This window comes from Anarrhichthys ocellatus, unplaced genomic scaffold (genome assembly GCF_004355925.1).
Source record: "Anarrhichthys ocellatus isolate YVR2014 unplaced genomic scaffold, GSC_Weel_1.0 scaffold5, whole genome shotgun sequence".
Classification (NCBI taxonomy): domain Eukaryota; kingdom Metazoa; phylum Chordata; class Actinopteri; order Perciformes; family Anarhichadidae; genus Anarrhichthys; species Anarrhichthys ocellatus.
This window is the reverse complement of record NW_022280035.1, coordinates 12128411-12151172: the sequence shown is the minus strand read 5'-3', so window position 1 is coordinate 12151172 and position 22762 is coordinate 12128411. Positions and strand designations below refer to the sequence as shown.

Genomic DNA, 22762 nt, shown 5'->3' with positions numbered 1-22762 from the left:
CACACACACACACACACACACACACACACACACACACACACACACACCCAAAGCTCTACTAATTGTAGTGAAGTCAAGTGGAACGTTTTAGTTTTTTGGGGAAAGGGGCAGGGGAGGTAAACACCCAGAAAACAGATGAGACTGCCTTTGCAAAACCACCCAGTGAGCATTTTTCCCCTTATTTGCCTTCATTTTCCTTTCAACCCAGGCAGCTGGACCATGGCTGCAAACAACTTAAATGTTTAACACATGAGCAATTCAAGTCCACACACACACACACACACACACACACACACACACACACACACACACCATCAGTGGAAAGACTGAATAACACTTAATAGATTAAGTGAAAAAGAGAAGGACCAAGACCTCCTATTTACAGGTGTATATGGAATCATTAAGGACCAGATGGGCTGTGTGTGTAGGAATAACATGCCTGGCCAATGGGGTCATTTGCTGCTTTTTGTTGTGGTTGTTGTTGTTTTCATGTTTAATAATAGTGTAAGATAAGTGAACAACTACGCACAAGCAGGAGTGTGTGTGAGGAGTACAGATAAAGGGGGAAAAGAGAGAAGAACGAAGAAGACAAAAAGCCTGGTAAAAAGTTGGCTGGTCGGTGGGTTGGGCTGGGAGTTTTATTGATTACCCATTTCTAATGTATTTCCTCTTTTTTTAAATCAATTTTGTTTTGATTAGCTTGTTTTTCTCCTTTTTTCTTCCACCTTCGTCCTTGCTTTCTCTGGCTTTAGGCCGTGTTCAGACTCGTAGGAAGTTGCTGGGCCATTGGAGGTGTATGGTACACACGACACGGTGATGTCAGTGTATTACTGTGCTATGCAGTGGAAATGTGAATAATCTCATGCTTCTGCAAAAGAAAAAAATGCATAACTTTTCAGTAAATACCAGTGAATTGATGTGGAAAGACAAGTAAGCACCTAACATCTGAGGATTTAAAAAATAAATACTGACCCTGAGAAGAACACCTTCAGGATTTCCTTTAATAGTTGCTTTTCCAGTGGCTGACTCAAAACAAAATTATTGTCAATTCTGGCAGCGTACGGACTGCTGACTGACTGCTGACAGTGTTCCTAAAGCTGAGGTGTTACAAGACTGTGAAGCAGCCAGTGGCATCTTCCTCCTCTCTTAGCATATTCATGTGCAAGAGTTGATTCTGTCTGACACAACTGAACACACACAAGCTGCAGCTGAAACCCGAGGTTTAATGCTGCCTTCAATGATATTTTGAATTATCAAAACACAGAGAAATTTTACATCCACTTTCTACAGAAATGATGAAAAACACATTTTTAAAATATTTTCTATAACAATGGCTTTTCTCACTATAAATGTTAGACCTGTGAATTAAACATCATTGGCTTATTTCCTCGGCTCCAATCTAGCTTCTTTACATGAGCTCACCTATGCCACACCAACTGCCGTTGGTGGCTGGCTAGATGTGACAGCTATAGGTCACCACACATTACTTATAGCTCAGGTCAGATGGACTGCCGTGGGAGAACTTTGTTTTAAAATCTATCCACTCTTTGTTCTAATAGCCAAGAGACATGTCATACGTTCTATTTCAAGCATCTTACAAAACAAGGTTACGCAATACTGTTCACAAAAACAACAAACAAAGCCTCATTAGAGGAAATACATTTTTAGCCTCAAAGTGTCCTAAATTCTATTTCCTTTAGTACATTCTGGCTTCAGTCTGCAACTGGGAACAGTCAGAGCTTTGTCTGAGATTATGTCTTTGTTCATATTGACATACAATTTAAGCAGTAGAAGCTTTTTTCTTTGCTGTAATGTCTTTACAATTTTAAAGTTACTAAAATTTGTTGGAAACCAGTGTTTGTAAGTCAGTCTGAACTAACTGCAGGTACTAAAGAAGTTTTTTCTCTGCAATCACAATACAGAGAGATGATATTCAACATGAGATGAAATAAAATATGAATCATATTTTCCCTATGAAAAACAACTTTCATAGTAACGTCCAGAGATGTATAGCTGCATTCAGAATAAGAGGGTCACTACTGTCCGTTTGCAGATGTACTTTTGTTATATCACAACGGCTGAAAAGTCACGAACAAGTCCAGATAACTAATGTGGATATAGGTATTTCCTGTTTACATTCCTCATGATGCAAATTTAAAAAATGTACTACAGGACTGTACTACTGTTCTTCTTTTGTTTTGTTTGTCATGTGTCTGTTGTGTTACAAATGGGCTACAACTGAATTTTGCTGTGTCACTCTCAGTGTGAGAGATTAATATTTCATACAGCAGTTTTCAGTCACAGTTTACAGTCAGGAAGGAAAATTCCTACATTGTGCATGTGCATTGCAGGTGGAGTGAAATAACTATGCATGACAAAAGCTGTTGTTCAGTTATCTCATTTCTTTACTTTCCATTGATTCTGTCCCACTTGCATAATGCGCATTCTGGCTCTGGAAATGAGTTCCAGGGGATTATGTGACTATTGACACAGATTAATTAACATTTTAAAAATGTTGAAGAGGGTTGGGGCTAGACAGCCAAAAGTACATCTTAATGCATAAATATGGTGAATATGTTGGGCTGACTGAAGAGTTATGAGCATAATAATTGCATCATGTACAATTATTGATGGTCAACCATACTCTACAATAATACACTATATTACCGTAAATATGCTTTATGGAAAAAGTCGTTGACTATGTCAGATAGGTGTTAACTCCATTAGTAGTATTTACTACATGGCTGTTCGGATCCATTGCAATACAGTGAACAGATGTTTCTATTTTGTTTCTGTTCAGTCTCTGTATCTTAACAACTACAGGACAGTTCCACTATGCTTTATGTGTGTTTTATTTGTTTATTTCAGTGTTTCTTTTCAATCTTATTTCATTTTATTTAGTTTATTTTATTATAGTCTCTGGACTTGTTTTTGCTTGATTTTATTAATTGTTAATTGCTGAATTGTTTTTGTTCCCATGTAAAACACTTCATAGCATTATTTAAAAAAAGGTGCTTTATGAATTAAGTTTATCATTATATTTTACACTTTCTACCACTTCAATTCATTCTTTCAACATGGACAAAGCTTTTTTTATAGTGAGGTGTAACAAATATTATATCTTCTAGGAGCCACCACCGAAGCTTTAGACTTCTAAACTTGTTCACTTACATTAGTTGAGGTATTTTGTGGATTTCTACCTCGAGTCATGATGCTGATATTTCTTTCTTTTTTGTTTGTTTTTTGGTATCCAGGTCTTTTGGAACCATATTTCTGACAAACAGAAAAATAAAGATGATATCCACCCATTCATCTCATGGGAAGCATTTGAACACACTGGGTTATATATTATCTTCATATATTTTGTTATCATCATTCATACATTCAATGTGACACTGCACACCGAGCAGTACCCTTTAAGGAGGAATGAGATTGTCTTGGCTGAATTCATGTTGTATGGTTTACAGACAAATGAGGGCACAGATTAAAACACACAGCTGTCATGATGCTGAGATCCAGATAATCCCAGCGCTGTTAAGGAATGTGCTGAGATTCTTTGATCCTCAACTGAGTTTCTAAATAAAAGGGTAATAGAAGAATGCGTGTTAACATTGTTTAAATTGAACTGAATTGAAGTTGTAAGGCAAGTGACCTTACTTAAATACTTAAATACAAATACTTACATTTCTAGTTCTCTCAAGCCACAGGGATGTGTATTTTCCTACCGTTTGCTTTTACTACATGCTATATTCAAAAAAAATTGTCAATCAAAAAGTTGTACTTGTATTTAGTTTTAGAAGTGTTCTTCCTTACCTCGTTGTAAATGCACATACATAATACATGCCAAGGCCAAGGTCTTCTATCAATTTTCCTTTAGGATCTACTGAAGTGTCCCTGTCCTTACCCAAGGGCAGGACATCAAGGTGATGCTTCTGTGCATACCGATTACTACAGTAAATTATCTTTCACAAACAAACCCATTGACATGAAATAGCAATTCATACCAGGCTATTTCTGATGGGTAAACACTGGGTCGGGGCCTACATACTACTGCAAAACGGTGTTGCATATTTCAGCATCATTGACATGATTGTAAAGTATGTGGAAGAACCCACTGCTGGCTTGTGTGTGTTTTACTTCTGTATAATTCTCTAAGGGTTGGTTCACCCAAATAACAAAATAGAGCATATTTCCCTAAGTATGTCTAGTTTTATATCGACATGCAGATTTGGGTTTTATTTACTGATCTCCATGTCTAAAATTGTTGCATCACAATTTCAAAGATGATGATAAATTGTTAGATTGCCGAACCGAGTGGTCTGCACAACCTTAGAAAATGTTCGCAGGCTAATGAGCTAAATTAAGACAGTGAACATGGTAAAAATGATTTGCTAAACATCAGCATGTTAACATTGTCACTCGTGTTTCCATTCAATTGTCACAGCTAACTTTTAAAACGTGCCAAAACCAGAAATGTGAATAAGGCGCGTTTTCATCAACTGGTTGAGAGTGTATAAACAAGGCTACGTCGTAGTTTGGTGAGAAATTGCCGCTAAAGGCCAAGGTTTAATTGTTTTTTCATGTCAGCCTCGATTTGCAATGTTTCATGTTGCCCAGTGACGAAGACAAGCAATCGAGCACTATGGCATTTTCCGAGAAGAAATTATTTTTAGGCAAAGGCGTTTCCATAATTAATTTAGCTCAACTCTTTTTTATAGCAGTGTCAGAAAACAACTTTGGGAAGCAGTAACATATTGTGTTATCCTGCCAATAGAGATGTCGGATAAGAAAAGCTTGCATGCGTCACCCTGGAGGGAAACAATATGTTATGTCATTGAATTTGGAGGACTTGTTGGAAACATGCAGCAGCCAGAGCAGAGCAGAATTAAATGCCTCTGGGCCAGATGTCAAGTCAATCTGCATACAATACGTTGTGTGCAACCTTCCACACAAAAGCCAAGCAGCATTTAACATTCAACCCCTTTTAAACCTGTAGTGAGTAGCTGTGAATTCATTTCTGGTAACCTGCATTGACCCATTCACATCAAGGGTAAAAAGCTATTTTTATTAGGTTGTTGCATCAGTGAGAAAGACTCACCTGCCACTCACATTATTTTACAGATGCATTCCTAATGAAGCACAGCAGTGCAGAGTTTGTTTTTAATATCCACTTCATAGCTTTGCAGGAAACAGTTCACCTCAGAGTCTAATGCTCTTCTGTCTAACACAGACGTTTGACTTCGATACCCAAAGGTCAAATTTAGTTAATTAGACATTGCACCGCAGAGCACTTCAGGGAACAGCTGATCTAAAATCAAATCAACAGCACTTGACAGGACCACTCCTGGTTGAACCACAGACAAAGAGACCGGAGAGAGCACATATATATGCTCTAGTCTAAAGTAAGCAACTCCACGGGACAAACCTGCTGAATTATAGATGACCTAGACAACTGAAAGTGCAAGTTCTCTTAATGAAAAACTTTTTAAGCAATATAGAGATGGGAAAAGGGAGCGAGAGAGCGATAGAGAAAAAATTAAGCTCTGTATCTCAGTGGAGAGCAGTGGGTTCGGAATTAATATTTTATCCTTCTCTCCCTCTCTCTCCACTCGCTCTCTTTCTTTATCACTTTCTGTTTCTGACAAGACAAGTTCTGCTCGAACAGAGTGTCTGCCTTTTGCTGAGGCGTTTCGCGGCCTTGGCCAAAGCCTCAATCTCAGCCTCCCGCTCCCACCGAGACCAATCACAGGTCACGCCATGCCTTCAAGTCACGGCAGCCCTGTGCTGACAGCCAGCTAGTTGAATTTAAGATGGAGCACGGTAGAGACTTCTCTTCTCTTCACTTCTCTCTTCATCTCTTTTCATCACACTATGGCATTCTCAATCCTCTTTATTTTTTGGTTCTTATTCTCTCTGCAGTAACTTCTTTTCGTGTTTCACCTGTGTGATGTTCCTGCTCCAGATCTCCACTTCACTGAGCCTTCCTTTCGTGTGCTCTTATCTTTGAATTTCTCCACGAGTACCACATAGTAATACTAGTATTAGTTCTCTACCTCCCACACAAGCCACCCACAGGCACACATTTTTAAACTCTTGTAATGCTGTGTTTTATATTTCACCAGCTGCTGCCACGCAGTGTAAGCATTACGCTCAAGCTGGCACGAGGGCGTTGTCAAATAGAAGAAGGCTGTACTGTAAAAATCTGGGGTGCTCACAACAAGAGGCTAAGCACCATCTTAATCAGAATATAATCAGGGATGACTCTTAGCTGAACCACGAATCTGACAGTTAAGCCCCGACATGCTATCAGAGAAATGCCAATTTAATGGTGATGGTGGAATTTATTCTCCACAACTTTAGAGATTTTTCCCCTCATTTCAAATGTGCCACATTATACTGTGTGCTATAAGGCTGTGTGTGTGTGTGTGTGTGTATGATTATGTGTGTTTTATTAATTTCCCCTGAGCCAATATTTGCCCATCATGTCATGTCACCTGCTCATAGCCGTTAGAGAGCTAACATTATCAACCCTGACATGATGGCAGGTCTAACGAGCAGCAGTATTCCTCAGAGAGCTTTTCCTGTCTCGGCTCCGGAGAGTCACCTGGCTTGTCTGACTAACCGGGAGGAACCTTGTGTTACAAAACCATTTCTCTCTCCAGAGAGGGAGGGAGACATCTCAGGGCTGACTGACAGCACGTCATCACCTCTTTCTGCAGCTCTTTTCACATGCGCGGGTTATCCACTGGTGGATGAGGTGACCAGCAGTTGCAGAGAAGGTTTGAAAGGTTTCTGTACTTAAAAAGGAAGTGAACTGAATAAGAAATGTGCTGCAGGAGGAGCAAAGTCAGCAAAGTAAGAAGTGGTTAAAGCGTGATGTCAAATGATGTCGCTTCTTATACAATAGTAGTTGCTTTTACAAAATCTAACACTGCTGCAAGCACATGCTGCATAGCTACAAACATGAACTGTCTATACTATAAATAAAATGCATACGTACAGCGAGCGCTCTTGATCACATGAATTATGAATGGCCACTCATGCTGCTCTCGAAATAGTCAACATGGCAGCCTGGCATGACAGTAGGAGGATATAGAATATTGGATTGCATCTCTCATTGCTGCAATCAATAGCTGGCAGGTCATCATTGTCTTTTCAGTCTAACAACCTGACAAACTAAAAGAAATAAAAAGGATATTCAAGGTTACAGAGACACACACCTTCGGACTTGGTGAAACTGTCAACAACAGTGGTAGAAATGTAAGTTTCTTAATGTCTGTGAGAGAAAAGAAAGTAATAGTGACAAGAGGAAAACACAAAGGAAAGAAAAGACCGTAGTTAGGTTTTTGCAGACCTACGTGTTTCTGCTATCTCACTGCTCCCCTCTAGCTTTTACTAAATGAGAAAAACTGGCCTCAAGGAAAACGCAGTCCTCGCTTGTGGGCTCACTCGTCTGTGACATTAATTGCGAAATGGCTCCATATTAATGAGTCAAATGGTGTGAGGTTGTGAGAATGTGGGGAGTTTTGTCGGAAAGAGATCACGTTGGTGAAGATCTGCTCCACACTTGTTGACTTTGCATGATAATCTTCCTATAAAGCTTATCTTCTATTACTCATGTTCGCATACAACTTTCGACTTCTGTCTGTCTGCATAATAACTGGCTCAAACAATACGGCGACTGTCTTGAACACAGAGACAAGGTTAACAGCCCTTTAAAAGTGCTGAGGTGCTGAGTTTTCCAGCAATCATTTCCCCTTCAGTCTTTCCCTCTCTGTTCAGTTGGCTTATCTTTTCTCCCAGTATACGATAGACTGATCATTCGTAAAGAATATCAGCGGCATGGGTTGTCTCATTGATGTCAATTCATCCAAGTAAACAAAATGATGACAAAGGCTCTCAGTTTTGTATAATGGGTATAGCAGCATCGTACCACTTGTTGGTTGCCTGATTAAAATATTGAGTAAATTAGTTTTAACAAGGAACAAACACTGAGCTGTTGCATTTAAAATGGGCTTCAGTTTCCCACTTGCATTGATTTTTCTGGCTGCAATCAATACAAACGTTCAAGGTCTTTTTTGGCTTGATGATACTTGATAGGGAAACAGATGTTGTAAATGTAGAGTTGGAAGGTTTGGCTTGCCTAAAATTGATGTACCTAAGAGGAAAATTACAATGAAGTAAAAGTCAAATTATCTACAGACTCCCAAGTCCTTGATCCTGAGCTGTTATCAGCTCTGCAGGAAAGGTCGCAGCACAGATTTTGCCTTTTACTGTCTGAACTCTGGACATTCCGTCCCTGCAGTCGCAGCCTGAGAAGATACTAAAAATATCTAGGGCAAACGTCTGAATCCTGTTTTAAGATAATTCACTCCAACAGAGTTCGAGGCGCACAGCACTCTGCCAACTGGGCCTCATAAGATGACAATGAGAACGCTGCTGTCTGCTGGAAATGAGATAGACGCAGAAAACGCAGATGCATTGGCAGCAGTTCCAGATTGGCTTCTTATTTCACAATTTGAAAAATTCAGCATAGAAAATATGATAGTTTGTCTCTCTGGCTCGATGTCTAGAAAAAAAGGTTTCTTCTGCTGACACTGAGCGCCACAGTATGGTGATGATAGCAGAAGTTGGGTGCACGGGTCTGTCATATTTGACAAGAGCAAAAATCAAAGCAACAAATTAATTTATCATGACCTGAGTATTTGGGGATAGCTTTTTAGAACCTCAAGAGAAAGTGATCCGCTGGCTCCAATGAAGTGAGCTCCAGAGCTGTACTCCTGTAATCTAGCTGTTGTTTGCTGCAGTACCCAGTGAATGGCAAACATCTTTTGTTAACACTTTGAGCCCTGTGTAAGAAGGTATTGATATTTCACTCGCTGCACATATAAGAAGAATCTTAAAAGACCATCAAACTGACAGAGTGTGTTTATCTAAAGGGTCAGCTGACACAGCAGATGGAGAGAGATAAATGTGGATCCAAATCTTTTCAATCTCAGTGGAGAAGAATATGGAAATCTGCTTCCTTCCTTGTGCAGCAAGACGCAAATAATTAAATTCCTCCTACTCTGTAAACTAGAATCTGGACGCTACTGTGTCTGAGCAGAGCACGAGCAGTATTTCACAACAATGATTCCTGCTCCGTTGAATTGAATAATTAGGGCTCTATAATCAATATTTTTAAACTAATATGACAATACATGACTACTTGTATGTAAAAGGAGTCCCTCGTAGAGACAAACCCTCAGAGAGTCATCACCTGATCTCTGCAGTTCCCATCAACATCGAAAGAGCCAGATATCGAGACATGAATATCTAGTTGGTGTTAACAAAAAACACAGCTACAAAGAACTTACATTCATCAGGTGTACACAGACAGGACTCCAAATGAATGAGGATGTTTCCGTTTGTCTGTTAGATGTGTAAATAAGGAGCTAATCTGATGATTAGTGCATTAATTAATGGTTTGCAATTAGGTGTACATAGCGATATACCAGTATTGACAATAACAGTGATGTTTAAAAATGAAATGTTGATATCATTTTAAAGGTTCTCTAAACGACATTCAGAGCATTAACATAGCAGCAAATAACTATTTGTTATGTAAAGATATGTCTACCTAAGCAGAGAATGAAGTCACTCTCTCTGTGTGTGATGTTATCCAGATTCTGCCTTGCTGCTTTTAGTGCATGTTCACGCATGTGAGGGTGATCCACTGGCAGCTGTTATATATATATATATATATATATATATATATATATATATATATAGTCTCTCAAACTCCATCGTAGTTTGAATGTAATTCATTTGCCCATAAAAACTGACAAAACACTCAATAAACTAAAATAAAGAAGACTTCTTGACTTCGCAACTTAATGGTCCCTTCCTCACCTTTTTTTAGACATCATTTTTCAATGCCCCCTTTTTCTTTATTTTTAATAATGGGGTAAGGAATATGATGAATACAAGTATTTATCTAAAGCATGTATCACCCTGTTACAAAACTAAGTGCAATATTCTCCCTTAAACTTAATGACTTCAGTAGTTAACCTCTTGCACACAACGCCCTTGAAACCGCCCGACGCCCTTGAAACCTCTACATACTACATATATAATCTTTGATTTGCCATTTTTAAAACCTTGTCAAAACGTTGGGTTCTTATCCCAATCAAACAATGTATTGGAGCTACTGTACAAGTGTGTGAGGCCTCATCTTTTACTTATCTTCTTGTTAAGTTCATCTTGTGTGATCTGCGGTCATGCGATCACATCGCTGAACGCCGCACTGCCTCAGTGGATTGTTGGCTTTAGTTCAGTCTTTGAAGTCGGTTAACCAGACAACAGGTAATGAAGACAAATGAAGACGTGCTGTTTAGCCTCATTATCGTAAATCTCTCTTCTGAATAAATGTGCAGCTTTGTGCATTTAGCCTTTAGAGGGAACATCTGGCATGTTGTTATTCATCCAAGCTACATCAGTTTACTTCATGGTTGAGTCATATTGAATGACATAGACTCAATTACAGGCTTATTAGATAAACAGTCTAACGCAATAAAAAACTATTAAACACAGTAAAAAAAACTTATGAGTTTGTAATTTTCAGCTTTTTTGACAACACGTCAGAGAACAGTTGATTCCCCATGGTGTTGCATTGAACTGCATCATCCATCCATCCATTATCCAAACCGCTTATCCTGTTCAGGGTCGCGGGGCGCTGGCGCCGATCCCAGCTGACATTGGGCGAAGGCAGGGTACACCCTGGACAGGTCGCCAGTTCCGAACTGCATCATATTTAAAGATATTTTTGTTTATATTGGGGTTGACGAGGGTCACAGAGCAGTAGACGGGCGTTGCAAACTAGCTTAGCCTATAAAGGCTGTGGTATGTGGCATTGGTTAATGCCAATAACAATTAAATAAATTGGAAAAACCTTTCAATACGGTGCAGTCCAGAACAACACCACTAACTATAGCTTTAAAAATGATCGGTCGGATCATACCGTCTCTACATACTGCCAACAAAGACTGAACATTATAACCTCCACAAAAACAGATAGACATTGCAGTGCTACAGTATTAGATTGTATTTATGATACAGATGGTCCCTCAGTATATATCTGATTCAGTAGGTTTAAGGACAGCTGCAGTCAAGTCCAGTAACTGCACAGTACTCCTACACCGTGTCAGATGAATACCTCACTGCATGACCTTTAAAACTGTTGTATCAGCTGTCTCAGTCAGCCACGGAGCCCTAACATGTGCACTGATTCACCTCCGTTTACAGTGGCTGTAATTGATGCTGAGCAGGCCATCCATGAGCATTACATATTGGCATCTGGCTGGGAACAGGAAGAGGGAGAGAGGGGAGATAAAAGAGCATTTTTCATTCACTCTCTGCGGTGGAAGCTCTCTCAGATGTTTACCTGAGCATTTTTCGCCTGTGTGCATATCTGGCTCTTTCAAAATCCATGCACATTTTGTCAACTATGGGCACTTTGAGTTTGATCATCATTTTAAATAGATTTAAAAGAGGATGAAAACAAACGAAATTCAACAGATTATATTTTCATGCAGCACTTAAGATTTGAGTGATTAGACTCTTGGAGCCCGTTGGATAGATGCAGTATAATGCTTTGTCTTGTCAATTAGTGCTACCACTATCATGATGAGATTCAAATGTATTGTGTATATCAGGATGCTGGAGTATTGAAATTCAAATTGTGATTTTAGAACCAGGAAAACTGTGAAGCCAGATGAAAAAGGTTGCGGTTGGAAAAGACAACACAGGCATCATAAAAAAGGAGAGCATGAAAACAGGCATCTTGGGGGGAAAAGACAGGGAGAGATGCCATAAAAGTGTCTTTTATGTCAGCCCAACTGGAGCTGCATGAATAATTTCAACTATTTTGTGAATAATCCACAGTTTTGAAAATTAGAACTACAGCATAACAAAAAGTGGGTTAGCCAGAAAGCATCATCCTGTTATTTGGACTATTTTTGTGCTGAAAACCATGCTTCATCACTTACTTTAGTTTGCCTTCAGCCATCTCATCACCAAAAAAACAGCCACTTATCCGCTAAGAAACCGCAGCACTAACAACAACTGCCCACATTTACACATTTACACTGAAGACTCTATTCTTCCATTTTCAAATCTATTGTAACAGAGATGGAGTACATGAAACCATGCTCTCACTGAAACCATGAATGACTTGTTCTCTTTCTCTTCCTTTCTGTGCAAGTATACTCAGCAGCCTAATCCTGCTGGGGTTAGAAGAGTCAAACTGCTATCAAAGTGAGTGGTACTGAGCTCATATTTGATATTTACTGACGTATAGTGATTGAAAACCCTGCCGACAAAAGGTCATGCTGTACACTGTCAGGACTTTTGGAATAACCGGCTGTGAATCTCCATACCCTAAAAGGCCTGCAGACAAATTAAACATCCTGTGACCTCACTACTCATTGTTGCTGTAAAGTGTCATTCATTATATATTGTTCTTATACAGTAAATTAATCATCGAGAGACCGTGCATTGATTGTCTTGCAATCCTAAGAGAATACGGCTACCTTTTAATTTACTGCAAATTAATTAGGAGTAGCAGGTTCATGGGAGCATCAGCTACAATAGTGGAATTTGCCACATCGTTTTTATAATGAGGCAGCTCGTGTTGCTGTGTCTGTGTGAGTGTGTATGTGGGCCTGATTAGCACCAGGGTAAAGTATTATTCTGACGGCCTTACCAGCAAGACTGTAATAGACCGAAAACAAGGTTATCCCGATTACCAACAGCTACTCAGGGCCAGCCCCTTCAAGGTTGCCATCAGCAACGAACCAACAAAACACACCAAACCTCCACATTCACCTACAACAACAAAACATTTCTCATAACTACTCCCATCGGGCAATAGTACAGGGAACGTGTGAATCAAGAAGGGAAACAGCCACAGTCGAGTTTTCTTGCAGTCTCATGAGTGTTGTAACAGTGTTGGTGGAAAGAATCGAACAGTTCTTCTGTAGTATCTGTAGATCCTGTTGCATAAGTGTGTTAAGCGCTCTATAAATAAATTGTATTATTATTATATTATTATTATGCATATTTTTCTGGGGCCTCAACGATCAATTATTCATCACGTCTTTTATTACAGTTTAATGTACAGGGTACTACTGGCACGAATAAGCACTTCTTCCGATCAGTGGTGTCTGTTAAGAGTTAAAGCAAAATTAAATAATAAATTGAAATTACATAAACTATGAACATTGGTCCTTCAAATTCACTTAGACACTGATGTTTTTTGACAACCTCACAGGACGATTGGCCATAGTATAGCCTTTTATTTCGTCTATGTTCACCCATTGTTGTACTTTCACTCGAGCATGCAGCCGGCAGACGTGAAGCTACTTGAAAACCCATTTTTCACGACTGAATAAGAGTCTCTCTCTCTTTCAGGCGAATGATGCTTTTACTGCAGAATTTAATTTTGCCAACCATCATATACTCTCTGGGCCATCTCAGTAATGCACCTACAATATTAGTTCTTTGTTCCTAAAAAGCCTCTTTGTGCTTTGCATCTATGAGACAGTCTAGATGTAGAACCCCTTCTATGAAATCCTGTCCTGATCTACATGAGAAGAGTAATGGAAGGATGTCAACAGAACTGACTTGACAGTGATTGAAAATCTTACATCACAGCAGCAAATCAGTCGTGCAAAACGTGCTACATGCACAGACTGAAGCAATGTATAAATCGGATCACTGGATGACAATGTTTCTCCTTGCTCATGTGGAAAAACAAATGATACACTGCATGTCCTTGTTGTTGTTGACAATCCATTTGTGAGGAGTTGTCAGCTTGTTGTCATGTGAGGGACAACAACAAGAGCTCTCTTTAACACACACATCTGTCTACTTCAGAAAAACTGCAAATAATCTTAGGACTAGCTAAAATCTTTATTTTTCGCATGAAAGCTTCTACCCATTGCTCAGGGCAGGACTATTAGTAATGCCTGTGCCAGAGAGAAATGGATTATACACACACAAAACATTACACAAATTCAGTCCAGCACAAGAAACATATTTGCAGTTTCAGTGTAGTAAACATTGCCTGAATCACCTTCAAACACCCCCACGGTTCACAACTTTAGTCAATTTAGTCCAGAGCACATCAAAATTATTTGTGTATTTTTTAACATTTATAAACAATCTATAAAATAAAAAGGTATTCCATGTTTCTTGAGCAATTTTCAGACAGTTCATTCTGTTTTTCTTTCACGTAAGGCTGAGGATCAATACCAATATGTTTACTTTTCTATTCAGGAGCAAAAGGTTACGTGTGCTTTGAATGTCTTGTCTGTACTTGACAATGTATAACAGTTTTATTCTACCTTTTTCATTGTTTGTGCACACATTGTTAAGTGTCAATATTGTATAACCTTTTAACTTTAATCTTACATTGTTTTTAGGTTTATTTTGTAAACATCTGCCTTTGGGACTACAGATGAAAAATAGCCTTTTGGCTAACTCTGGCACATTTGCAGAAATGTTTTTATTAATGTGCACTGTCCCGTTCAAATAAACCAATAAATAAATATTAAAAACTGATATGGTGAATAAATTGACCAGGGCTCAGTTTCCACTCATAGATAGAGAGAATAAATGACTGTATTCAGCCCCACTCAGCTCTTATTAGGATGGCATAGTCTAAGAGAGCTTTCAGCCCTCCTCGGCTATGATTTTGCCCACGCCTGCTTCCTACCAAGAGAAATTCAAAAATAAAGACAATTAGAGAGTCATCTTCCCCTCAGTATGTAGCGCCGGCCTGCTGACAGCAAGCTACATGCACATTATGCATAATGCAGCCCTTAAAACTGCACTCTTCGCTGGCCGGTGGGGATCCTCAGCAGGCTGACTGTGTGCCTGTGTGCACCACCCAGCCTACTACTAAAGGTCTAATGAACTGAGCTAATCAAATCAGATGAGTGGGGGAATCAACTGGCTCTCATACCCCACACTATAGTGTGGCACGTTATGGCGTGAAGCCTGGCCACAAATAGCAGCTCCTCCACCTCTGACACTAGGTGTTACAGCAGTTAAGAAAAAAGGCAATCACAAAGTCTGTAAAGAGGTTCAGACAGCAGTCCTGCTGCTGTGCTGTGAGTGTGTGTGTCAGAGTGTCAAAATGACAAACTGCAAGAGCACAAAAAGATACCTCCTGAAAACCCTATTGAGGATGACAGACTGGAAGAGGATGAAGTCAAGAAGATGTAACAAAGACAGAGACTGGCGGAACAAGGGAGTGATGGAGAGATAAACAGAGAAAGACATGAAATAAGTGAATGTGTATGCCAAAGTGAGAATATGTGTACTCACCAGCTCGTTCTGGTCGGCAACTTGCTCTTAGCCCCCAAGAGACATCTTCTCACACCTGTCCATAAATTTCTCCAGAGGAGTGTGTGTATAGCACCACTGCAGCATCCCTGGAGGGGTTGTAAGAAATAAAGCTGCTACTGCTTTTCACTGTACAAATTTGTTGACTCAGACAAATGGGGGAATAGCTCACATTGCTCATCATTCACGTGGGATCAATAACTAGTGATGGAAGAGATTAGAGAATCCACAGAATTTCGCATGGGACAATTTCTGGATTTAGGGGACAATTTGGTCACCAAAATGTATTTAGTCTTCAATAAAACTAATGAGAATGTCACAGAGTTGTATACCCAAAGTACTTATAACTAGTTTTAGTAATGTAGAAAAAAAGAATGAGCGAAGTCACAGTGATTTACTGACCTTAATAAAAGCGTATATGGAGGATTCAAAGAAATGCTCTTAATACTGGCAGTGGCAGATCACAGACTGTGCAGCCATCTGCCTTCGCAGCACCACTGCTGCTGTCTGACAGCACTTTTGTTTTTCTCTGCATAACAACATGACAGAAAAGACAACTCATCCTCCTGACCTCAGCAAGCTTTTGCCTTTATGAATGTAAACAGTGATGCTGTTTTTATTCTTACTGCTGTGCGTTATTAATATCATTCTGGAGAATAAAGTACTGCGCCCTGTTTATTTGTATAAAAACATTAGGACTGAGATTTTAAATCTTAATGAAGATGCGCAATCATTTGCGGAAGTGTTCAAATGTTTCTGACTGATAATACAATACTGTTTATATGGTTACATATTGTTTTCCTGGGTGCAGTACTATTCATCTTGAAATCCTTTAGATAGTGGAGTCTATATTATGACTATTTTCCATATTATCATAATTTTACTCAAACTGCAGCACGCTATTCACTGTAGCTGTTTTTTTACTGTATGTGCCAGGTATGACTGTACTCATTATTCATATGCCAAAGGCAAAATATGTGTGTGAGGATAGAGGTAGGGTCCAATTACTAAAAAGAAAGCATAAGGGAAATAATTTACAAATACGTCGAATGGTAAAGAATTAACTAAAGTATCTTACAGTTAGGGTAAAATTGTAATCACTTGCTGACTTGTGTCTTGACTGTATAAAGTTGCCTCACACGATGTGCAATAATCTAAAGGGCATCCAGCTGTTTAACGTATCACAAAGTATAAGATGCGAACAGTAACAGGGGCCCTCTGACTATGCTCGAGCCACTCCTGTTCAGTTAATCACCATTTCATCTCTATCATAGGGTTTCCACAGTGTGTGTGTGTGTGTGTGTGTGTGTGTGTGTGTGTGTGTGTGTGTGTGTGTGTGTGTGTGTGTGTGTGTGTGTGGGGAAGATAGATAATTAACTGTAAGGCAGAGCATGATTAATGTGCCTCTGGATACAAGGAGAGGACATACGCTGTGCGAGGGGAATGTGAATAAGCAGCAAGGTATAATCCTGAAAAGTGAGTAGTGTGCAAACGAAAGGGAGGGCTACAATGGATTGCTGTCACCATAGCGACGCTCCCATTTAGCAGTAACCCCCCCCCCTCCTAGTATATTGTAAGTATACAATTATTACAAATAGCTAGATGTGATGATGTTCAGGACAATTGCATACAGGATTATATGAGTTTATAACACCATCGTGCCAGATGAGTCAGCAAAGGTTTTAGAGAGGACGCAATCCATCATCCAGTATCACATCAGATCAAACTATGTTATTCATTGTACTGCTTCTTGTTTATGTTCTGTAATAGAAGAAAATAAGCTTGCATATAGAGTGAGAAAGATTCAAGACATGTTTTTATGTCATTGTGTGGACAAAAAAATCATGGTGTAGCATGTATTAAAAGCATAGGCCATTGTTTTCTGAAATTAATCAAAGTATAAATCAAAATGAACATGAATGAATATGTAGCTTTTATATTTATTATATAATTTATATCCTTTCTAAATCTCTCATAATGTAAGCAGCTTACAAATAAATGTATTATCGAGAAATGTTCTATTTCAGACAAAGAAATCTAATCAAAACCATTTCCTCTCTCTTGGCGCCATCTTCTGGAGAGTAAACCACAATTCAATCAATTTGAGGGAGATGTTCCTAACTTGACATTAATTAATTAACCACCTCTTTGCAGATCAATAAAGTGCTTCGGGAGTGTTGGTCTTGGTGGTATTGCGGATTATTAGTTCTGACAATTGGCTTTTACTAATTTAAGAAAAAGGACAAATAGAGAGTTTTACTGTTATCTAAAAAAGCTTCAAAAACTGAAAATATGTTAAAATTTGAAACCAGATAGATTAAGATGCATTCTGTGGTTGTCCATGTCTTGTGTGTTTCATTTTGTTTCCATTCATGCAGCATTTGTTTAGGCTTATATTACTCATTTCTTGTAAAGATATTTTTGAGTTTACTGTTTTTAACGGCCCTTGGGCATTAGAAAATGAAACTAAAGGTAATGAATATATGGCAAACCATTTCCAACAGAAAATAATTATGAAAGATGATGTTAGAAAAACAACAAATACACGTTATGTCCCAATTATAAGTGAAATGGTCTATCATACATTTTATTAATTCTAATTTGACTTAAAACTCAATCAGTAAATCTCATAAATATGATTTACAGTGAGTCATATTTTTTTAAGTAATGCCAAAATGTATATTTCTAATTTACTATCATCGTCATCTAATTGTGTGTCGTTTTCATCGCAGAACAGTCTCGCTACCTGTCCATGGGACCCTCCATGGTACAACCTCCAGGTGGCAGTATGATACAACAACCTGGACGACAGCTACAGTACAACACCGTAGAAGAAGAAGAAAGGGAAGCGGCGCATACATCACACACTTATGAAGGGGCGTCGATTGTTAACTTAAAAACAGAAATGGCGAGGTCCATAAACGGCTGTAAACACTGTGACTGAACATGTAACGACGACCAGCTGCTTGTGATGTCGAAGGTTGGACAAGAGATTTTATAATCGCACAATAACGAAACAATTGCTTAATGCTAACTGCTGCTAGCCACATTGTTTTTAGCAACGTCCGTAGTTCACTATAGTGTCTTACTTATGATTGCTTAACGCTGCATCCAATTATATCCAATGATGACGTCGCTTTTCTGTTTTATTTTTATTTGTTGATTTTACTAAATTATTTGACTAAATATATATATATATTATATTTATTTCTTTGTTTTTATCGTATCAACTGTCTCACTGAGCTTTCTGGTATTGTTATTATTGCCTTGCTTTTGCTGATTTGTCTGTTAAAGCACTTTGTAAACTCTGTTTTTAAAGGTGCTACATAAATAAAGTTATTATTATTATTATTGTTATTATTAATTATCACCGGTATGAAGGTAGTATTTTACCTGAAAGAACCTTAACTTTACAACCAATGTCCACAGCCGTTAAACATAGAAACAGTTGTTAGCTCACCTGTTTCTGGTTGTAGGACATCCAGTGGAACCTCAGACAATGTCAGGCAACGGAAAAGTCATCCCCAACACCCCGCTGGCCGTGGACTTCTGGCACGTGCGGAAGTGTCCGGGCACACGGCTGTTTTTCTTGTCCCACATGCACAGCGACCACACGGTGGGTTTGTCCTCCACCTGGAGCAACTGGCCCATCTACTGCTCACCAACCACCGCCGCTCTGCTCAGACTCAAACTGCAGGTGAGGGAAACGCAAACGTGTGTACTGTGACTCAAATTAAAATACCACCCAGGTAAAATGTCACGTTATTTCATAACAGTTCAGTGTGCTGTAGCTAACTGGAGGGACTGTTTAATGCGGATGGGCTCCGTGCAGGCTCATTGGAGCAACTGGTCACGGGTCTGTGTGCTTTACATTAGTAAAACAATGACTTCTGACTGTTTTTTGCAGTCAGATTTGGTTTAAATTGTGCTCATATCTGTTTTGCAGTGCTAAAGTATTATCTTTATTTTTTTTTTTGTGACAACCCAGTCTCTTTAGTTTCTAGAAGATTTAAGTCAACATTCACTTAACTGTCCTTGTTTAATATAATAATATTTTTTAGCAAACAAAATGAATGGATGACCCTCTTTTACTTTGTCAACATATTTGTCATGTGTTGCATGTATTTCAGAAGAAGATTGGCATCATAGGGTTGCCGCGGTTAAGAACAACAGTAGATATAAAGCTGTATTTCTTCTGCTGATCATTTCTATTTTTGATCAGGTGAAAGAACAGTGGATCCATCCACTAGAGCTAGATGAGCCTTACCTGTTTCCACTGGATGACATCGGCAAGGAGAGGCTGGCAGTCACACTGATGGATGCCAACCATTGTCCGGGGGCTGTCATGTTTCTCTTCGAAGGCTACTTTGGCTCTATACTTTACACTGGTCAGTGTCTGAATGCATGGGCAACACATTTCATCTGATGCTTCTAGGATGTAGAAAAAAAATGTAAAGCTATTTTTTTTTTCTTCAGTATTTTGCTTTCCAACATCGTCTTTGGTATCATATGACATACAAATATGTGCAGGTACTTTATCAATTACGGAATCAAGTAACAGTAAGCATTGACACATTATTCATTTCAGGTGACTTCAGATATACTCCCTCCATGTTGCGTGAGCCGTGCCTGAGGACCAACACCACTATAGATGTCCTGTACCTAGACAACACCAACTGTGATCCCAACCGCACCCTCCCCTCCAGACAGCGAGCCACTCAACAAATCAAAGAGATCATCCGCAGACACGCCAACCACAATGTTGTCATAGGTAATTTTATTTAGACCTTTCTACACATACCTTCTATACTTTCTCCTCATCTCAACAGGATGAACATACAGGTTCTCAAAAAGTTATATACCGTCAGCTCTCTTAACGTCTTTGACTTTATTTGAAACTGTTATTTTTTTTCCATCACTGTGACTGTGTGCTGTCTTTGACACATCTTTCTATTGTCACACCCCTGTATATGTTAAAAAAAAGTGATTTAATCGAGGTTCAAATCAAGCTAACAGCCTGAAAAGTATCTTGGTTTGCCAGTTCACAAAAAGCTGCGCTCTCTTTTTTTTGTGATGTTGCTGTTGCTCCGCACGCTCAGCTGAGACAGACCCTCATGCTCTCTTGCGCTTCCTTGCAGGTCTCTACGCACTTGGAAAGGAGTCCCTGCTGTTGGAGCTGGCGATGGAGTTTAAGACCTGGATCGAGGTGTGCTTTGAGAGGATGGAGACCCTCAAAGCGCTGGAGCTGCCTGACGTCTTCACCACTGACCCAGGAGCCGGTCGTATCCGAGTAGTGCAACAGTCAGAGATTTGCTCTGCCACTTTAAACCAGTGGAACAAAGAACAACCCACTTTGGCCATCATTCCCACCAGCAGGCCCCTGGTCTCTTTTCACCCCAACGTCCATGTGGTGCCGTACTCCGACCACTCCTCTTACCAAGAGCTGGAGGATTTTGTCTCTGCACTTAAACCTACCTCCCTTGTACCCATTGTAGGAAACCATGTACCCGGAAGTTTCTTTGCCTTACTGCCCACCAAAAAGCGCCATGAAATCCTGGTGCCCGAGTCCGTCCGACACTACATGTTGAGACAGCCTGAGAGCCAACTCGGCTCCTCCGCATACACCAGCCTTCGCCGCAGACGTTGCCAACCTCTTGTTCCCAAAGGGGTGGTATTTGAGTCTCCTGAAAGGGGATCCAAGAAGCCATGCGAAGAAACCTGGGAGGCAGAGTGCCTGGAGCAGGATGCTTCTGAGGATGAGATGGACACAGAAAGTGGTGAAAAGGACTCCGACTGCATCCTTGTTGACCTGAGCAAGGACCTCACCCCTAACAAAAACAGAAGAGGGACTGGAGATTTGTGGAGCCTCAATATCGTCCAAACAGTGTCTGAAGATATGGTGATGGCTGAGTCGGTGCCTCTCAGTCAACTCAGCCAGAGCAACTTTGCTCCAGTGGTGATCCGGACCAACACCAAGGCCTGCTTGAAGTCTGTCAGGAGGACAAAAGGGCCTTTTGAAACCAATGCCAAAATAATCAGCAGCACAGTTTCAAATGAAAATGACAGCAGCCAGCGTAGCAGACATGGTAATGTTCACAACAACCACACATTGTCAGGGAGTGATAGTATGAGTCAGCACAGTGGACATGGAATTGATCAGGACAGTGACATAATGTCAAATGACCAACTGAACAACATCGTGACAACATTGCAGAGCAGCCTCGATAACGATTCCTGCTCTTCATCCAGCTCGGAGACTGAGCTGAAGCAGGAGTATATAGAGGAGCTTGAAAGCAGTATTTTAGAGGCTCTCTCCTTCACAGAGGAGGACATGAAGGTGTGTGGCCTCTTGCAGCAGAGCTTTGTGCAACAGTTTTCTCTCTCTCCTTTCTGTGATGCACAAGAAGATGACATCTCAGACAAATAATGTGACCTGACGTTCAAGTTTTTGCCTCGCTTTACAGGCCCTTATTTATATAATGTTGTATGTGTGGCCTGGAGTTTAGAAAAGCAGGCTTGTGATCAGTCTTTGGACCTGACCTGTGAAGAGACTGACCTCTGCCCACACCTTTCATCACGGTAGCCATGGCCTCGTGGACATGTATGCCAAGGCAGCTTTCTTTGGTTAAAAAAAATAATAATCTAATTAAAAAACTAATTACTTTAGTTGTAATGGAAGGAACTATACAGTGACTTTTATTGACCGGTATATGTGGTCGGGGCTGATGCACAGCTTACAGTATTCTGTAATGGATGTTTGTAAAGTCACATTTCCACAATGATAGACAAGTAAGCTCGTTACTCTTGTTTTGTTTTTCTGCCTCGAGAACCACCTGTTTCATAAAAGCAGTTGCTTTTACGTTCTTTGTTTTGATCAGTTGAAAATAAGAATCTTATGTTAGATCTGCATTTTTCACCTTCATTTGTATATTTCCACTGTGTTTGAATAATGGACTTTTTTAAGTCAATTGTGAAATCTTCAAGACTGGTGTCAGTTGTTTTTTTGTTGAGAATCAAGGTGTTAAAGATAAATGGTGATTTTGGTATCATCTGTATTTTGTTTTTTGCATCTAGAGGAACTTTATAATGAAAAATGTTTGAGAAGATACTGTTTAAAATAAAGTGTTTCCTATATATCCGCAAGCAGCTGTGGCAGTGTTCTTTCTTTGTTAGTCAACTACTGCAGATGGATCAGTGTGGAAACATGATTTATGTTGCTGCTCATATTGATTAACAATCCAAGTGGAATTGTCAAGAGGTCAAAATCACTTCTCTTAAAAACATGCATGTGTATTGAGAAGCATGATTGCTTCTGATTGTATTATTCTTACAACAGGTTATCGTGCATTAATTCACAGTTGTTTTTGTCCCCATG

General features: G+C 39.6%; 1 protein-coding gene across 1 annotated transcript; it reads left to right on the top strand.

Moving 5' to 3' along the window:
- Window positions 1-18228: 18228 nt before the first annotated feature.
- Window positions 18229-22219, top strand: dclre1b (DNA cross-link repair 1B). Its single transcript, XM_031845383.1, has 5 exons — window positions 18229-18367; window positions 18864-19084; window positions 19610-19775; window positions 19976-20158; window positions 20526-22219. Exons 2-5 carry the CDS (start codon window positions 18887-18889, stop codon window positions 21812-21814), a joined length of 1836 nt encoding a protein of 611 aa, XP_031701243.1. The 5' UTR covers window positions 18229-18367; window positions 18864-18886; the 3' UTR covers window positions 21815-22219.
- Window positions 22220-22762: the final 543 nt, after the last annotated feature.

Coding starts and splice junctions, on each gene's coding strand:
- dclre1b (XM_031845383.1), top strand. CDS start 18,887: ATGTCAGGCAACGGAAAAGTCATCCCCAACACCCCGCTGGCCGTGGAC. Junction 19,776..19,975: donor TGGCTCTATACTTTACACTG/GTCAGTGTCTGA, acceptor TATTCATTTCAG/GTGACTTCAGATATACTCCC. Junction 20,159..20,525: donor CAACCACAATGTTGTCATAG/GTAATTTTATTT, acceptor GCTTCCTTGCAG/GTCTCTACGCACTTGGAAAG.